This window comes from Bos indicus, chromosome 13 (assembly GCF_029378745.1).
Source record: "Bos indicus isolate NIAB-ARS_2022 breed Sahiwal x Tharparkar chromosome 13, NIAB-ARS_B.indTharparkar_mat_pri_1.0, whole genome shotgun sequence".
NCBI lineage: Eukaryota > Metazoa > Chordata > Mammalia > Artiodactyla > Bovidae > Bos > Bos indicus.
In genome coordinates, this window is record NC_091772.1 from 17,870,806 (window position 1) to 17,890,618 (window position 19,813).

The 19,813-nt window shown below is 39.9% G+C and overlaps 1 protein-coding gene across 14 annotated transcripts in view; it reads left to right on the forward strand.

Moving 5' to 3' along the window:
* The first annotated feature begins 794 nt into the window (after window positions 1-794).
* ABI1 (abl interactor 1) overlaps window positions 795-19,813 on the forward strand; it is an 87,773-nt gene continuing 68,754 nt past the window's right edge. For 6 of the 14 annotated variants that reach the window (XM_019972954.2, XM_019972959.2, XM_019972960.2 and 3 more), the window contains exon 1: window positions 797-1,050. In XM_019972954.2, the coding sequence (XP_019828513.1) occupies window positions 934-1,050 (117 nt within the window). In that variant the 5' untranslated portion in view covers window positions 797-933. Of the gene's footprint in view, window positions 1,051-12,625; window positions 12,828-19,813 lie in introns of those variants that run through there. The other 8 variants (XM_019972965.2, XM_019972966.2, XM_019972956.2 and 5 more) reach the window with 5 other exon arrangements.

Consider the following 19,813-nt stretch of genomic DNA (forward strand, 5'->3'; position numbering starts at 1 on the left):
ATTATCCTTACTCAAATTGTACCTGCTATGTTTACTTCATTGCTTGGTATAGAGCTGGCAATATCAAGTATTGACTAAATTTTAAGTGAATTGAGGGCAGCAGAAGTTTAGACAGTAAAGCCTGAGTCTCGTTATCTCTAAAAAGATAGAGGAAGTAAAGATTTGGAGTTCTCCATGTTTAATCCCTTTTAATCCTTGACTCTGATGCTGAGAGGGATTGGGGGCAGGAGGAGAAGGGGACGACAGAGGATGAGATGGCTGGATGGCATCACTGATTCGATGGACGTGAGTCTCAGTGAACTCCGGGAGTTGGTGATGGACAGGGAGGCCTGGCGTGCTGCGATTCATGGGGTCGCAAAGAGTCGGACACGACTGAGCGACTGATCTGATCTGATCTGATCTGAATCCTTGTCAGAATATCTGATTCCTAGTGAATCAAATTCTGCCAAGCTTCACAGCCTTCTCGGGGAACCCGGTTCATTCTCTAGAATCACCCTGTGGCGCCATCTCCCGGAGCTGTCAAGAAACTTGGGATTTAAACCTCCACCCTCTTTCCTAGTTCTTTCATTACTCTCCTCCCGAGTCTTTTTCGGAGCCTCCCTGGACGCATGCGCCTTTGATGTGCAGCAAGCCATGGAGAGACTACAATTCCCAGAAGGCCTTGCCAAAGTGGGGGGAAATCCCATGGTCCGGAAAAGAGGGAGGGAAAGGCAGGAAAACTCGCGAGAGAACGAGCTTGCCGCGCCTGCGCGAAGTGGGTGGAGGCGGGTGGAGAAAGTGAGGAGGAAGAGGAGGAGGTGCTGTCCCACAATACCAGGCGGGAGGGCGGGCAGGCGGTTTGTATCCGGGCTGTGAGGTGCTGGGAGCCTCCGCGGACCTTGCTGTTGCCTCTGTCTCTTTAACGCGAGAGGAAGCGATGCGGAGGGGTGGAAAATGGCAGAGCTGCAGATGTTACTAGAGGAGGAAATCCCGTCCGGCAAGAGGGCGCTGATTGAGAGTTACCAGAACCTGACCCGGGTAGCGGAGTACTGTGAAAACAACTACATACAGGTGAGCCGCGCGGGCGGGCGCTGCCGGCCGGGCCGAGGACCCGCCACTGGCCGCCCGAGTGACCAGCCCACTGGGCGGGGTGGGGAACTGCCTAACCCCAGCGGCAACCCCAAAGCCCAGACCCAACCCCAAGCTCAGCCGGGGTAGATAGCGAGCGGCCAGGTTCGGGGAAGTCGGGCTGTGATACAGGAAGTGGCTGCGGTGGTTGAAACCCCAAGAAGCCGAAAGAGAAAATGGGCGAGGGATCCCGGAGCCGCGGCCGCCGCAGCCCGGCGCCCCGCTGCCGTCCTCCTCCCGCGCGGGCTCGGCCCCCAGGACCGCGCTGCTCTCCAGCCGCCTTTCACCGCTGGGCTTCCGTCCCGGAGTCCCCCGCCGCCGGCCGAGGGTCTCGGAGCGGCCGACTGAGCGTTTAGCCGAGGGGACGAGGAGAGTCAGGAGCCGGAGGGGAAGCGGGGGTGCATCGGGGGAGGGTGGGGTGGGGGCGATTATGTCAGTTTCAGCCCAGAGGGTGTGTCTTTTATTTATTTATTTTTTAAAAAAACTGGTCATGAGTCACATCACATAGACCTCCCCGAGGAGAGGAGGAAGCGGGTGGGGAGCGAGGGAGGGCGTAGAGAAGTTAACCTCCGAATTCCCTTTAATTGAAGGTTTGTAAATCTGCCTGCCTGTCGGTTTTCAAGTCGGGTTTTTTTTCCCTCTCATCAATTTCACTTCCGCCCCCACCACAATATATTCTAGAGACTGTTAGGGCGGTCGTTAGTGTAAAACACAAATTATCCTTAACTACTTGGGAAAATGGCTTGAATATTCTCTCTTCCCTAAAAGTTCTTGAACTGGTGGCTTCTTAAGTAAAAATAGAACGGTATAATCGCCGGTTGCTTTTTTTTCCTGAGGTTTGTCTCTTTCCATCCTAAATACATGGACAGAATGAATCTCCGAACTACAAGTGTAACGTCAAATATGTTACTGTAAATTTATTAGAAAATTCTTGTCACTTTTCTATGACAGGGGTTGGTTGTTTGCTTTTAATGTTTGAAAGTGAATTATGTTGTGTGATAGTTTAATTTGTAGATCTTTAACTGCGTAAACTTAACAGTTTGCAGTAGAAGCAAATAAAAGTAGCAGAGTCCTTTGAATCAATGTAATGGCACGAAAAACTTGCTTGTTAGTGGAAAGGCATGACCAAAACGTGCTTTGAAAGGTTGGGGTTATTGCAATTGAGAACTAAAGTATTTATAGAAATGCATCCCATGCGATTATCGTTTTTAAGAACCAATCGTCTCTGTGTTGGCAAATACTTTTCCTCTTTATTTTTAGAAGGAGATACTGTTTTCAGAATATTTTGAATATTTCTCAATTCCCATATTAGTAACATTGTATTTTCAGTAGCACTACTAGGAATTTATCTCATAAATTTTTTCAGGCTTTTAGTTTAGAAATTCCACTGATAAACTTGTTGAGTGCCTGCCCCAACTACTGTATTACTTGTTTTTGCAAACTTTATATTTGGCTTTTAAGAAAATATTTTTTTTTTAAGAAAATATTCTTAAATCTAGTAGGAATGTGAATATAGTTTTCAAATAGAAACGCTATCTTACAGTTTATCGATATTAAAAGTAAACGCGTTTTATTTAACTTCACATGAAGAACCTTAAAATTGAGGTGAATCTCAGTTTGCTGCAGATATTAAAGATTTTGAAAGCCAAAGGAAGAGCACAGAAAGTTAAATTACCCACGTTCTAGAGAAGTCATTTCTTTGTAGAAGTCAGCAGACAGGCGCTTCATAAAGGGCTGGTTTCTTTCTGTTTTGCATGTTGGGAAATCTGACAAATACATGGTGTGGTAACTGCTACGTGTTTTAACCTGTCTGTTGACTGTTTCTTTTTCACGTAGTTGTGTGCTGTTTTTTTGTTTTTTTTTCTTCCTTGACCCCTTTTCTTTTCCCTTCTTGCTACCATCATGTAATTTTGAAGCACTGTAAAATTTCATTATATCTGTAAATAAATAAATCATTCTGTTTCTCTTGTGGTCTTTTAAGCATGTTAGTACCATGGTGCTAAGATGCACTGTCACTGGCCCCAAGTTGGTTTTTTTTTTTTTTTTTGGTGATCCTCAACACCAATGAGATACTCAGAAGTACTGGGGGGGCAGAGGGAAGGATGAAATTCACCCACAGCAGTGTTTATCTTTGTACCTTTGGGCTCATGAAGCTGGTCACTAGCTGCTTTCCCAGGAGGCTCAGACAGGCTCCAAAGATGACATGCACTTTGTGGAAGTTGATGTGGTGGTAGCTGATTTTGTGATCTGCCATGGTGCTGTGGAGAGGGGACAAATAGTACTGGAAATATCCGTTTGGAAGTCTTTTGAGATCTCTCTGTATCCCTTCTATGACTGACTGGGTAATGGCCAACACCCTGTGTAAACATAGCTTCACTTGGAGAAAGTATATGGTCACTTGTGTTTTGAGAATTTTTTTATACCCAAGGTGAGTTAAATTATTGCCTGAGTGATTTTCATCCTGAGAATTTAGTTTTGTGATTTTGTTTCTTTCCTACACTTTGGAAGTACAGTTCTGGTAAGGTGTTTAGCTGGCAAGTTCTTTTGGCTGTAGTGCAGTTGAGTCCTTGAGCACTTTGTTAGCTCTTTTGATCCTGTTGACTTTATTAAATTTTATTATTAATAGCAAAACTCCTCAGAAGAGTCTGCTATCTTTTAAAAAGGACAGGGCTTTTGAATTTCTTAGGGAAAATAGTATTCAAAATAGTGTATTTTATTTAGATATAAAGAAAAATCTTTGCCTTTTTCTACCTTAGTTAGAATTTTCTGGTGGTTATGTCAAGGACAGTCACTGTTCAACTCGAATTCATTTGTTCTGGCCAGTTCTCTGCACTCCACTTCAGGGTCCATACTGCCTTTATCATAGGGACTCTGGGGGAGTAGGAAGGAGATACAAGTTAAAAGGAGCAGAAACTGTTTACGAAAGATTTCTCAGCATAGGTTAAGTAAGGACAGGAAAGTCTTACTTACCTCTCAACTTTTAAATTTTTTCCTCTGGAATCCCCCCCATAGGGGCTTCTTTTGGGTCAATAGGTATATCCTGAAGTCTGGGAGGATGAGGGGATACCATCAGTGAGCTGCTTAGTTTAGCTTGATTTCCTATACCTGTGATGTTATTTGTATTCATTTGTTCATTAGACTGATAATCTTGGAAGGCAGGTAATTTTTTGAGTGGGAGCACTTTGGAGTAGGTAAAAACTGACTCTTTTGGTACTCTATAGTTTATTCCAGTTTATAAAGTGATGTCACTTAGGTATTACAGTAATTCTGTGATCTTTTTCTTTCTCCTTTCCTTTTCTTTTTTAAACAAATGAGCAATCTGAGGTACTGAGACATTGAATACCTAGCCTAAAGTTCCATATCATGTATGAGATAGCGCCTGGAATCAAACCCAGATTTTCTGATTCTGCATCCGAAGTGGATAAAAAGAATGTATGAAGAGGGTAATAGAAAAGGGAAGAGGAAGACACCTGCTTTGCTTATTGAGTACCTACTCTGTCCCAGTCTTTGCTGGTTGATTTGTATTATCTTTAATCCTTGCAAAAACTCTGTGATAGACAGTATTCTCTTACAAATGAAGAAATTAGGACTCGGAAAACATAAATCAGTTTTTATTTTATCATACAGTTAGGGATTGGCAGTCAGGATTTCTCTAACTCTCACAGGCTCTAAAAGCCATACTCTTTCCATATCACACTGTCTATAGATGCGAAGGAGTCCAGAAATGTCATGGAATAAACAGACTCTTGTGGGTTGTGTCTGGGATCCTCACAACTATTTAACTATTGTTTCCTCTGAATTCCACGCTATACTATAAGAACAGGTATGTTTGTAATTTGGCAACTTGCCTGAATCACAAAATACAGTAGCTTTGGCACTTGAAGTATTGAATTACAGGAGTTGTAGGCTCGTTTTTCACTGAGCTCACTGGTCCCTTTTCCTTTCTTGTGTGTTTTTGCCTTTTTTTTTTTCCTCTTCTGAATCAGCTTTGCAATTGTGATAAGGAAATTTTTAGAAAAATTAGTAGACGTTAACAAAACAAAAAACGTCTTGAAATATTTTGAGTAGTTCTGATTTCCACACAAATTGTGTTCAGGTAAAGACAGTCAGGATGATTGCAGAGATGAGGACAGGTTAGAAATGGTAGAAATCTTAATTGTACTTGAAAGTTTGAGTAAAACAGTAGTTTGAAAAATTAGAGAAATTAGAGATGTAGTTTGGAAATCTATAATACATGAATTAGGGTTTAGTAATGCTCAACATGGTGATTCTAGTTAATATTGTGTAATTGCTAGGAGTGTAAATCTTAAAAGTTCTCAGTATAAGAAAGAAAACTTGTAAATTTGTGTGGTGATGGTTAACTGGACTTACTGTGGTGATCATTTTGCAATATATACAAATAATAATGAATTATTATATTGCACACCTGAAACTAGTAGTGTTATATCTCAATAAACAGAATGGAATTTTAGATAATTTTATGGAAATTCCTCAGTTAATTGTTAGATTGACCTATATCGTGTCATAACATTAATTGAACATTAACGGCAACCCATTCTTGCTTTGAGAATCCCATGGACGGAGGAGTCCATGAGGTCTCAAAGAGTTGGATATGACCGAGCAACTAACACAGTGCTGCCACTAAACAGGCAGAATCTGACCTTGCATGTTAGGTCTTAAAGAAAGTCCATTCGTAAGAGTGGAGTTTTATGCCAGTTCTTACTGATGCTCTCAAGAGTACTGAATATTCTTTAGGGCTGCATATCATTTGAATGTTTGTATTAAAACAAACATCTTTTTTTCACTTTGTAACTACAGTACCACTAAGAACTTTACATGTGATACTGTGATCTAGTTCTGGTCTGTGATTAGATTCTCAGTTTTAGCTTGTTTTTGTCTTTTGGAGAGAAGTGGTTTTTTTTTTTTTTTTTTTTTTGAAAATTGTTGAAATAATCCCTTCAAATAAGAACACTTTTGTAATTCCTCTTCTGTGTGTGTGCTTTCTCCAGTTGGTTCTGATAGGTGGTGAATGCTAATACTCCTTAAAGTAGAAAAGAGATGTTTGGGCCATTTGAGTTCTGATCAGTGCTATTTATTTATTTATTGACATATAGGATCTTAGTTCCCTGAAGAGGGATCAGCAGTGGAAGCATAGTCTTAAGCACTGGATGGCTGGGGAAGTCCCTCTAGGGCTATTTAGGATAACTGTTTATCTTAGGTTAAATTATATTCTAGGAATTAGGCATTTGTGAGTTAGCAGACAAGAATGTATTAGCCAGAGAGGAAGATGCTAATACTGGGACAAGAGGTTGAGTCAAATATTAGAAGAGATACAGACTGTAATTCCATGAAAATAGTGGTAGTACAAAAAGTAAGGTAAAAGTCATAGTTAAAAGCTAATTTTGGAGCATTTAAAAAGTTTGAATTTGGGGGGAGCTGTGTATTTTTTCTAATGCCTTTTATTGTTGATTATAACTTTTACTGAAATTACGGCTTGGTTTTTGAAGAATATTTTGAAGAATAAAGAAGTCAAGCCCTGGAACTAAAAACTTTTTAGACCTTAATATTTATTTAATACGACATCATGCTAAAAATAAGGGATTTTTTTTTAACTGCAAAATTAAGAAGATAAGGCATTTGGAAAATAGTGATTACTGGATTTTGTTTTTAAAGCAAATAGCTGACACATACTTTAATTCCATAGAAAGGAGACTTGAAGTTTTTTAAAGTACTCAAATAGGTACGCTTAACTAATTTACCAATTTTCTTCATTTACAAAATGAAGTTTTCTGAGATATAGTTGGTAGTGAACTAGTATTTGTGAAAAAAACCTAAAACCAAAACATCCTAAGGAATGTTATGTGTGTTTGGCGCATGGGCTTAGTTGCTCCATGGCATGTGGGATCTTCCTGAATCGGGGTTCAAACTCACATCTCCTGCATTGGCAGGTGGAGCCACCAGGGAAGCCCTGAAGTCTTATTTTACTAATTTTTAGCATAGTAAATTTCAAATGTACTCAAAAATAAAGAGAATAGTGTAATGATACCCCCAAATGTTCATCATCTGGCTTTAATGATTGCCAGCTCATGGCCATCTATCATCCTCTCCTGTCTCTTTACTGTTCTGGTAAAGTCCATCTTTGACATACCGTCTCATCCATAAATATTTTAATATGTATCTCTACAAGATAAAAGTCTTATTAAATCCACTGCACAACTGCTATATGTGGGGAAAAAGATAATGAATGTTACTATAGTTTATTTATGACAGTAAGGAGTAGAGAGCTTCAGAATTGTTAATATATTTTAAATTTACAACCAGTTTTGTTAGTAACTCCTGCCATAGATTGATTAGAATATTGCTATATTATTTGCTTCATAATGCAGTTTTAGAAATTGAGCTATAAGTCATATAATATAAAACCAGGAATTTTAAAGTATACAGTTCAGTGGTATTTAGTACATTCAATGTTATGCAACCACTGCCTTGATGTATTCTAAAACATTTTCATTGCTCCTCAGAAAAGCCTGAGACTGTTAAGCAGGTTGTCCCCATCTCAACCACCCTGCCCCCAGCACTTGGGATCCACCAATTTGCCTTGTGTCTATTAATTTACTTATTCTATATATTTCATATGAATGGAATTATACAATATGTGGCCTTTTGTGTCTCTTTGACTTGTATTAGGTGTAATATTTTTAAGCTTGGTTCATTCACTTGTTAGCATGTGTTAGTACTGTATTCCTTTTTATGGCTGAGTAATACTCTAGTGTGTGTATATAATACCACATTTTGTTTATTCATCTCTTGGCTCCTCCATTATGCTTCCCTGGCACCTCCTTACCCAGCTACCACCACTGATTGATCTGTACCACGTCCTGTTGATTCTTCCTCTTAAATCTCTCTTTAAATTAGTCTTCTCTGTCTCCATTGTACTACCCTAGTGTAAAGCTTAGCAACTGCTCTAGCTTCTGTCTTTACATTACCACATATCCCCTCTGATCACATCCCCATTATCCACACTGTGGCTTAACCGGCACTTTCAAAATGGAAATCTGATCATGTCACTCCCCTGCTTAAAAGTTAGTCAGTGATTCTTCATAAATATGCAGCCTCGCAGTGAGGCCTGTCAGGCCATATATGATATAGCTCCCGTCTTTCTAGTCTTGCTATGTTCATTCTGTTGCTCTAGTCTTACCAGTTATAACGCCCTTTCAGTTTTTTGAAATTTGATTCTTCTCTACCTTTGCAAATGGTGTTCTCTAACTAGAAAAATTGTTCGTCTTGGTCTAAATATCACTTATGTGTCAGGTCTTGTAGTTCAGGTGAAAAATTACCACATTCATTCATCGTTCTTCATTTGATCCAAATCTTTTGAGTACCTTCCAGGTACCACAGATAAAATAGTAAGTGAGGCCAAGTTCCTACCCTTAGGAAGTTTTCATTATAGAGGGGAGGGGACAGAGGATCCCCAACCCCCCCTCCCTAAAAAAAAACAGACTTTCACATAGGGAGAAGTGCTGTTTGGAAAGTTAAATAGGGTGACAGGATGCAGAAACCTGGGATTGGGCAGGAGGAAGTGACACTCTATGGAGGTGACCTTTGAAATGAGACCTGGAGGATAGGGCATCTTCCCTGTGAGGATCTAGGAAAAAGGCAAGTTCAGAGGCTCTGAGATGGGAAAAATCTCTCTAAGGGTAATGTCTACAGGGTAATGAGAAGGAGACTGGTGGGAGAGAGTCAGAGAGATTGTCAGGGGTCAGATCACATGTAGGCCTTGAAAAGTGGTTGGATTTTATTCCAGGTGTGATGGGATTATCATTGCAGTACTTAATTTACTTTTTGAAAGAATCATTCAGGCAACTGAGTGGAAAACATACTGAAGGGAAAGCAAGAGCAGAATTTCCAGGAGGAAGGGTATTATTATACTAGTCCGGGCAAAGAATGAGAATTGCTTGTACTTTGTTATGGGTTGAGGAATTCAGGGGAGAGAGGTTGGCCGTTTTTAAGGCAGAGCTGAATAGGGCTTACTGATGGATTGACTATGCGGTATGAGGGAAAGAGGAATTGAAGGATGACTCCTAGTCGGAATTATTTTCGTAACTGTGTCAGTGGATGGCTACACATGGGTGGGGGGCTATCAAGAGTGCACTTGTGGATGTGTGTTCAGTCCGCATTAGATTTGACAGTGAAGTAGATAGGCTAGGTAGATAGTCCTTCTGGAGTTTAAGGAGGAGTCAGAGTTAGAGATCCACATTTAGGAGTCATCACAGAATAGATTACCACTGCCTCATAGAACTATAATGTGAGTCCCATATCTAATTTAAAATTTTTATAATAGCCATATTAAAGTATAGAGAAATAGGTTGAAATTAATTTTAATAACATTTTATTTACTCAGTGCATCCAAAATATAATTATTTCAATAAGTAATCAACAGAGTTTGTTAATGAGATATTTGCGTTCTTTTTAAAGTACCAAGTCTTTGGAATTTGATGTGTATTTTATACTTGGAGCACATCTTAGTTGCAAAGTAGATAGTGAAAAACTGGGACAATTAGTGAATGGGAAGTCCTGTGAAATCTAAGGATTGTTTAAATTGAGGTGCTAGAGCAGGTGAACTGCAGAGATACAAGAAGAAATTGGATGTTCAGAATACAGGATTTTTAAAAATCTAGATTTTTGAAAATGGTGTAAATACTAGTGATGACCATGGCGGGTTTTGACAGTGATAAAGAAAAAAATGTTTTAGTTCAGGAAGTCTGGAGACTGAGAGGCCAGGGTTTGGGGTGGATTATCTGAGTGAATGTTGACATCACTAATAATAATGACAGGAATGGTGATGAATTAATGAGTCCTTAGCAAAAGAGGGAGTGATGAGGATGTTGGTAGATGACAGTAACGAGGTTACTTTCTTAGAGATCTCTTCCCTCCGAGCTCAGTTTATACTCCGTTCCGTGCTCCCCTAGAATCCAGTGTGTTTCCTCTGTGCACGCGTTACATCTGTTTGACAGGACGCTGATCTCCAAGAAAGCAGGTGTGCCAGGTTTGTCTTGTTCATGCCCATGTCTCCAGTGCCTGCCCGTTGCCTGGTATGTGAGCTCGGGAAAGTTTACACGGACTATTCAGGGAGTCTGGAAGGTTAGTTCTCATCCTCATTCTATCACGAATTAGTTGTATTTTAACCAACCTTTAACTCTTTTGTTCTTGATATTTAGTTACTAAGTCATGTCTGACTCTGCAGTCCCATGGACTGTAGCCCACTAGGCTCCTCTGTCTTTGGGATTTCCCAGGCAAGAATACTGGAGTGGATTGCCATTTCCTTCTGCTAACTCTTATCTTCTGTAAAAGGACAAGTTTAAACTAGATTATGTCCAATTGCAGTTCTGATGGTTTTTATTAGTTTGCTTCTGACTTTTTAGTCTTGTAATTCCGGTGCTTTTCATGTGTTTGTTTCTGAGTTATTTCTTCAGTTTCCTCTTAAAAACCCTCTGATTTACTTCCACTTATTCCTTCTGTTTTGTATGTTGAAATGTTTACTTTGTCATTGAATAAATAAGTTCAGTCTTACTGAGGAGAGAAAATATAAGTGAGATTGTGTTAAATTAGAACGTCTTTGTCTTTATCTCTTCACAGTATATATCAACCGTATCGAAATGTAAAGGTCTCAGGACTCCTTTATACTCCTAAAAAAAGCCAAAGACCCCAGAGAACGTTTTTTAGATGGGTTATATTTATCAGTATGTACTGTATCAAAAATTAAAATGGAGAAATTTAAAACATTTATTAATTCGTTTAAAATAACATGTGATGGGTTTTAACATAAATAATATAAATAGTAATATTTTGAAAAATATCCATAGGTTTCCAAAACAAAAAAAAGTTTGAAAAGAGTGGCATAGTTTTATGACTCCAAATCTCTTTAGTGTGTGGCTGCTGCTGCTGCTAAGTCACTTTAGTCGTGTCCGACTCTGTGCAACCCCATAGATGGCAGCCCACCAGGCTCCCCCATCAAGACTCCCCAGGCAAGAACAATAGAGTGGGTTGCCATTTCCTTCTCCAATGCATGAAAGTGAAAAGTGAAAGTGAAGTCGCTTAGTTGTGTCTGATCCTCAGCGACCTCATGGACACAGCCTTCCAGTCTCCTCCGTCCATGGGATTCTCCAGGCAAGAGCGCTAGAGTGGGGTGCCACTGCCTTCTCCAGTGTGTGGCTGGAAGACAACTAAATTCTCGTATCTACTTCCGCATTCAACCTATTGTGATACTTTATTTTGGTTGAAGTATATGGGAAAAATCTGGCTTCATACACTTATGTAGTTTGAAAAAGAGAAGTATTTTAATAGTCCATGTATAGAACTGTGGATAATTTTGTTTGATATTGTATCGAAACTTAGATAGTAGTTCTTAATGGTTTGTTGCAGTGTGGATTCTGAAACAATGTCAACATTTTATACTCCAGTACATTAAAAATTATTGCATGGGTCATTTGGATGGAAAATATTTGTTCACTTAGTTATGTGGATCCTTCTGAATGTTGACCCATTCCATTATAGGATATTAAAAAAAAAATCACATTCATTAATATCACTGTAGATCTTCATGAGTCTTAAGTATTGAAAAGCTTCCAAGCTCACATTGGTGGATTAAAGGTTTCCAAAATTCTAATGTTTACTTGAAAGCTCGAATTTTACTGTTGGCAACAAACATTGCCAAACAAAACAAACAAGAATTTTCCTTGAAATGATAGGCTTACTTCATTCACTTTAAGGAAGATGTCTGCCAAATGTCCAGTCTGATTAACCATAGTTTGTCAGTTGTCTTTCGAGGTAACACGTAGTTTTTAAAGTTGTTTTTTGAAGTTCCATGGAAAAATGACTTACTTAGCTTGCACAAGTGTTTTTTCCTATTATACTTAGAATGCAGCAGAATTATTTTAAAGTATTTTTCCTTTTGTTACACAGAATATTAAAAGACATCTTGTCAGAAAAACAGGCAAATAGCGTTAGTATTACTATGAAAACAATAGTTTTGACCTTGGGAATCTCCTGAAAGGGTGTGAGGGATCCTCAGTAGCCTGCAGACCACACTTGGAGAAACTTTGATATGAATAGTTGGTTTAGAAGGCTTAACATCAAGTTCCTTCTGCAAGAATTCTGTTAATACAGCATATTCTGTTTTAATCATTTTTGATAGTTTCTTATATTCTGGGTGTTAGTTTTCCTCTGTATATTTTACTTTTCAGCACTAATTTCCAAATAGTTTTAGTTTCATATATCTGTTTTCTCCAAATCTTACCCAAGTCCAAAGTTTGGTAATTTGTTTGAATAAATTTATTTGATTAATAGGAAGTTGTTTACATTATATGATTTTTATAAAGTAATATGAAACACTGATCTTAAATTGTTTATAGTAATCATTTAATTTTTTTCTAATTTGAGTATGTTCCAAATTAGATTTGAAGAAATCCGTTGTTGATATTACCTATGGCCACCTCATGCGAAGAGTTGACTCACTGGAAAAGACTCTGATGCTGGGAGGGATTGGGGGCAGGACGAAAAGGGGACGACAGAGGATGAGATGGCTGGATGGCATCACTGACTCGATGGACGTGAGTCTCAGTGAACTCCGGGAGTTGATGATGGACAGGGAGGCTTGGCGTGCTGCGATTCACAGGGTTGCAAAGAGTCGGACACGACTGAGCGACTGATCTGATCTGATGGTACATATATCCCTTTTCTGTACTGATTTATTTATGTCTTAAAAGAAACCCAACTAAAGTGGGAGAAAAAGTAAAAAAAAAAAACAACAACAACAACAACAAAAACTGGCTTTTTGTTTTGTTTCAGCTCTTTCTCTGGCATTTTTCCTCTTAGGCTTTTTTTATATTTTTAATAAAAAAAACTTTGGATTAATCCATCTCTCTTTCATAAAGGTTGAGAAGTCTTTTTGTTTTCAGCTCCATGTTTCATTACAATTAATAATTAATCATATTCAGAGCTTGCTTAGGGAGACAGACTGGTGATACTCCCATTCTTTCAGAATAATCAGAGAATGCCATAAAAATCCTAAAGAAAACAGGCAGATTTTTACAAGTTTCTAAGTTTGGAACCATGGGAATGCCCAGTAAAATGAAACATGCATAATTATATGTAATGTACTTCATTGTATTACAGAATATATTAGTTTGTCCCCTATTTACTTATTCAGCAATTTTTGACTGCCTATTATGCCCTGAGTGTATTTTGCGAATCAGATATAATTTCTGCCTCCCTCACTAATCAAATCATGTGCTGTAATAAATTTTATCTGGGGAAACACATGTTGACATGAGAGTGTCCTGTCAGGTGGTTCCACCTAGCCTGGCAAACCAAGGAAGGAACGCTGGGATGGAGATCTGAAGGGTGGCTATATTGATAGTTAACCAAGAAATTGTGAGGGAAGGAACAGCGCTGTCCCTACCAGAGGGAACCAGGAGCATTATATGTGCAGGCCCAAAGGTGAGGGAAGGCAGAATGATTTTGAATGAGTTATTAATATAAACCCTTGTGCTCTAAAGTATAGTGAGCAGAGAGAGGGTAGTGATCTGAGAGGAGTTAGGTGAGGACCAGATCATTAAGGTTTTATAGGCTGTGTTAAGGGTGTTGGTCTTTTTTTCTGAAGCTGATAAGAAGACATTGAGAATTTTAAGCAATGGGATGGCATTATCATTTTTACTTTTTAAAGATGACTCGTGTTTAGAGTGGAGAACAGATTGGAAGGAGGCTGGAGTACGTATGGATTGGAAAGAGCTCAAGAGGAGATGGGGGAGGCTGGTCTTGCATGATGATAGTGAGTGGTGGTGAATTATCTGAATTTTCTTGTGCCTGGAATTGTTGTGATAGGCTGTGACTACTTATTTTTCTTTGCTAGAAGGAAGAGTGTTTGAGGCTGTAGAACTGTTTTAAAAGTAACTCAACAAATAGTTATTTCATGCTCAAAAAATAGTTATTAATTGCATTCTCTGTAAAAGACTCTTTGCTAGGTGTTGTGATGTCAATATTATATGTAGTATAGTTATGTGAAAAATCATTGAACCATAGCTTATAAAGCCTTAAATTTTGGGAAGAGGAAACATTCTGTATGGAAGAAAATTGTTGCTTTTGAAAGGTTTTTGGTTTTAGTTTTGGCAGTCAGTAGAATTTTGCTTATGCAAAGAACAAATGTCAAGCAGCATTTTTTTTTTAAGGAGCACATAGGTAATGAAAAGATCGCTGTAAAAGATTCTCATAATTCAGTTGCAGTCAAAGCAGAACCGAAAGTCCCCCTTCCTCCTCCTTCCCATTTGCCTACCTACCCCTCCTCCCAACCAATGTCAGTCTGTTTTGTATCGTTGCACTTTTTGCTCGGAGGATGAGGATGCAGAGTGACCAGGTAGAGGACGGTTGCATTTGTCCACACATAAAGGGTATTTCTTGAATTGAGATAGCTGTAGTTAAGAGAGAAAAGGACGGAATAGGTGCCAGAAGAATCAGGAAGCTTGGTAAAGGGGATACGGTTGATAGGAAAGGGAGAACTCAGAGATGACTTATTTTACCTGGAACCGTTCTCCAGCATAAAGCTAGTACACCCACAGAAAGTAATTTGCAGTCACAGAAGTGAATCTATAGACCTCTTTTTCAGCTGTTAGTACACAGTTGGTTCCACCACACTCCAGCTTTTACTCCTCCACAGTTGAATTGATTGGCAGAGCAGTGGGCTGGAGAATAGGAATACGGCTTGATGTTAGCTGGCAGCGTGGGCAGCAGGGGAGCAGGAGAGAGGAAAGGGAGGGACCCTGAGTTCTTGGCTGTGTACTGTTGGGTCAGGAGGCGAGGGGCAAGTTTCTCCTTCTGATGTTAACTGATGTTCTGTCATAATCTCCTGTGTTACAGATCGCTGCATTTTTAGACATGTGGATTGAGAACTCCCCCTTTCAGAAAGGATCTTGTAGAGAGAATTTTAAGGAACAGAGCAGTGTTTGGGGGTTTCAGGGAAGTTTGAATGCCTCATAGCGTGAGTTTGTCTGAGTCATGAGTAACACGGAAGGGGAGGTTGACAAGCGAGGGATCTAGGTAGTAAGTACAAAATGTGCACCAGGGCACATTTGAAAGAGCTGAAAGTTGTTTGATTTTGATAGTGTCAGTTGCCAGGGAGGGTAGTGGGGGAGATGAAGGCTTGGTCAAAAATATCCCTCAACTACTGTCCTTCAACTGTAGAAAACCAGTGTAGTGTTTCCCAGCTTGGAAAACAGAGAAACCACATTTTAAATGTAAGGTAACATTGTTAAGGTAAAATTGTGCTTTTGCTATGTCCTGATATATACTCTGTTCTTTTGTGTGGACCCATTTGGTATAATCAACAGATGTCATTCAAAAGTGGGTAAATGTAGCAGAAATGAATTACAGGTCTGAATAAATCACTTTTGTATCAACCATGTGTCATAACTTGGGGACTCCTTGCATTAGTGGGCTTATTATTTGTATTTAATAATGTGGAATATAGAGCCACCTTATCTCCAGTTTAGTGGTGCATTTCTTTCACACTCATCCTTATTCTCCCTACTCCTCCTGCCTCACTCTCCACCCCACCCCATCCCAACCCCCCGCCAAAAAGAGAAGAAAGGCAGGCAGGGAGCAGGGTACTGTCTGTATGAAATCCTGCCACTCTGAGGATTTTTGTTTGTTTTTTGGGCTGTTGTTTTTTTGGGCTAAGAGGTAAGGTGAGAAGAATAAATATGTTCACAATCCAGAGAAAAATTATAATAAAGCTTTCCTTTTACAGTCAGGCTGAAGTCTTAGAAAAAAATTGAGTTTCACCAAAATGTTTTGACCTCACGGATACTGTAAATCCTATAGTGATCTTGTTTCTTTGCAGACTCGTGGAGATCAGAGCCAGACTTATGGCTCCAGTTTATCATGTAGTTCTCTGTGGTCTCTGTGGTCTGTGTATTAGGGTCCTGCCTTTATCTTCTGTATTATTGGGTATCCTGATTTTTATCTTGTATATTTTCCTGTTTTATTGTACACATGTTTCTGTTGGTATGGTAATAGCTAATGGTCCTACCCCTAGGCCAATTAAATTGTAATCTTTTTAGAGGGGAGGTAAGGATTAGGTTGGGTCTAGGGCTCTGGAATTTTTTAAAAAGCTCACTGGGAATGTCATTATCCACTTCAGGTTGGAAATCTCTGTTCCAGAGCAAGAGTGGTCAGTGTTTTCCCAAAGGGCCAGGTAATATCAGTATTTCAGGCATTGCAGGCCAAGGGGTCTGTCACAACTACTCAGCTGTGTCACTGTAGTAAGAAAGCCATAGATGCATGTGAATTAATAGCTGTGAAGGTGTTCTCATAGAACTTTGTTTGCCGAAGGTGAGTATTTGGCCTGAGGGTCATAGTTTGTTGAGCTCTGTTCCACAGCCTGCACTAGTCACACTGCTGATGCATCAGAACTGTGCTTGAGCTAACATACTGAGGTGAACGCATTTATTTTTTTTTCTTTCACTTTTTTCCCCCAATAGACTTTTTAGAGCAAGTTTAGCTTCACAGCCAACTTGAATGGAGGGCACAGAGATTTCCATATGCTGTCTGCCCCACATATGCACAGCCACCCCATTATCAACACCAAGATCGAATTGTCAGGATGGCATATTCATTACAGTTGAGGAACCTACATGGACACATCATTAGCACCCAGAGTCTAGAGTTTGTTTACGTAGCTTAGGGTTCACTCTTGGTGCTGTACATTCTTTGTTTTTGGTTTTCTTTTTCATTCTTTGGGTTTTGACAAACGTAGAATGACATGTGTCCACCATTATACTATAGTACAGGGTAGTTTCACTGCCTTGAAAATCCTTTGTTTTTCACTTACTCATCTCTCCCTCTTTCCTGACTTTTGGCAGTAAATGATCTTTTTACTGTCTCTACATGCAAATAGTTGACTCATTGGAAAACACTCTGATGCTGGGAGAGATTGGGGGCAGGAGGAGAAGAGGACGCCAGAGGATGAGATGGCTGGATGGCATCACTGACTCGATGGACGTGAGTCTGAGTGGACTCCGGGAGTTGGTGATGGACAGGGAGGCCTGGCGTGCTGCGATTCATGGGGTCACAAAAGAGTCGGACACGACTGAGCGACTGAACTGAATTGAACTGAAGGTTTGCTTTTTAAAGACTGTTATATAGGTGGACTCATACAATTTGTAGCCTTTCAGGTTGGCTTCTTTCACTTAGTAATACTCATCTAAGGTTTCTCTGTGTCCTTTCATGGTTTGATAGCTCATTTATTTTTGGCTTTGAATAGTATTCCATTGTGTGGATATACCACAGTTTATCTGTTCACCCAATGAAGCACACCTTGGTTGCTTCTAGGCTTTGGTAATTATAAATAAAAGCTGCTATACACTTTCGTGTACGGGTTTTTGTACGTACCTATGTTTTCACCTCTAAAGTGACTGTACAGTTTTGTATGCACATCATCAGTGAATGAAAGTTTAGTTGCTCTGTATCCTCACCAGCATTTGGTGCTGTTAATATTCTGGATTTTGGCCATTCTGATAGATGTGTAGTGATAACTCATTTTGATTTCGATTCCCCTAAGGATGTGGAGCATCTTTCCCTATGTGTATTTGCTATCTGTGTCTCTTCTTTGATAACGTGTTTGTAAGGTCTTTGGTCCATTAACTCGGGTGTCCAAATCTCTCTCCAGATTTGGGAAGTCCTGTGCTATTATTTCTTTAAAAAGACTTTGTGCCCTCTTCTCCATCTCTTCTTCCTGTGGGACTCCAATAATTCACAGATTGTTTCTTTTAATCATATCCCCCAAATCATGTAGCCATTTTTCACTCGTTTTCATTATTTTTTTTTCTCCAGTGTTTGAAGTTTCTGTCTCCTGTTTCACACATTCTTTCTCCTATTTGATCCATGCTGCTGTTGATGGTCTCTTGGATTTTTTATTTCATTGATTGCATTTTTTAGCTCCAGAACTTGTTTCTTTATTAGGATTTTTATCTCTTTGTTAAACACATTTTGTTCATGTGTTTACTGATTTCATTAAATGATCTTTCTGATTTCTTGTAGCTCATTGCGTTTCCTTGAAACACTGTTTTGAGTTCTTTATTGGGTAAATCACAGAACTCTTTGTCTTTGGGATTGGTTACTGGAATATTGTGAGCCTTTGATGGTGTCCTTTTTTCTTGAATTTTCATATTCTTTGAATTCTTGTGTTGCTGTCTTCACACTTGAAGTAGAGCTGTCAGCTCTTTCAGTCTTTACTAATTGACTGCAGGAGAGAAATATCTTGTCACATCTGCTAGGAATTCCAAGGCTTTGATAGATCTTCTAAGAATATGCCTGCTCTAAATATCTTGCTCCTCCTTGTGACAGAATTTTTAAGCTTGCTTGCATTCTTTTGATCCTGTGAAGTAACAGGCATTGTTTTTTGCTTTTCTGAGGGTGGTGCTTATGGCTCAAGTTTATGGTCTTTCCCAGGCCACAGGTTCAGTCTGCCTCTCTGCGTGCTCACTGATCTTTTGCAAAAGCTCACTCTGCCACTATCAGGAGCGCTCTCTTGAGCCAGTTATGAGGTGGGGATATGGAAGGCTGGGCACGTTGGGGCACTGTGGGCAAAGCGTTCTCAGAAGCTTGTGGTCGGGTTTCCTAGTGGAGTCTTTGACATGCTCAGTAGGATCTACATCCGTTTTGTTGTGTACCAGCCACTCACCACCTCCTAGAGGTGCTGTTCACACTTCAGAATTCTGGATGGGGCGAGAAGGAAATGGGCTTTGCAGTGTGTCCCACAGCCGGGAAGCCAGGGGCTCCCTCACCTGCTCTCACTTGACCCAGCAGAGAAGTCGTTGGTTGAGAAGGGCTCTCTTGGCACTGAGCTGTGCTGCCTTGGAGGGATGTGTGAAGTGGGTGAAATCAGACTGTTCTTCTTACCCTTTCCAGTGCATCTTATCTCGCATTTCTTTTGCTCCAGTGGTGGGCTGGAACTTCTCTATGGTACTCCTGGACTTTCACAGAGGTTCTCTCATCTCTGGGTGATTGTCTAAATTAGTGTTCTCTAGGGGCTCCTGAACTGCAGCTGCAAGGAACTGGAGCTGGTTCACAGGTCAGTGCATGGTTGACCTTTGAGACTGATGTCTGTATATGTATTACCTGATTACAAGTGGGTAAGAGTCCTCCTATGCCCCTGGCATCTGGTGCTGGTGTCAGAACCAAAGCTAACTGGGGCTGTAGCTATGGCCTCTGGTATAGAGCCAGTTTTAAATCCAGCTGAGACCATGGGTACAAGTCTGTTTTAAAACAGCTTTCCTTGATCTTGTACTACACCTGGGTTTTACAGTTTGTTCCCTGGATCCCACAGCTCCCTTTTGCCCAAGGATGGATGCAAAATTGTTGAAGGTAGATGTGACGAAGGACATCATATTCAGCTGTCTGACATCATCCTTCCATATATACTTCATAATCACTTTGTCGATATTCACAAAGTAACTTCCTCGGATTTTGATTGGAGTTCTGTTGAATCTGTAGATCATGGTGGGGAGATGTGATGTCTTGATAGTATCAGGTCTTCTTAGGCATGACAATGGATTCTCTCTGTTTAGTTTTTTTTTATTTCTTTCATCAGAGTTTTGTCGTTTTCCTCATACAGATCTTGTACATATCTTGTTAGATGGCTTTCTTTTTAATA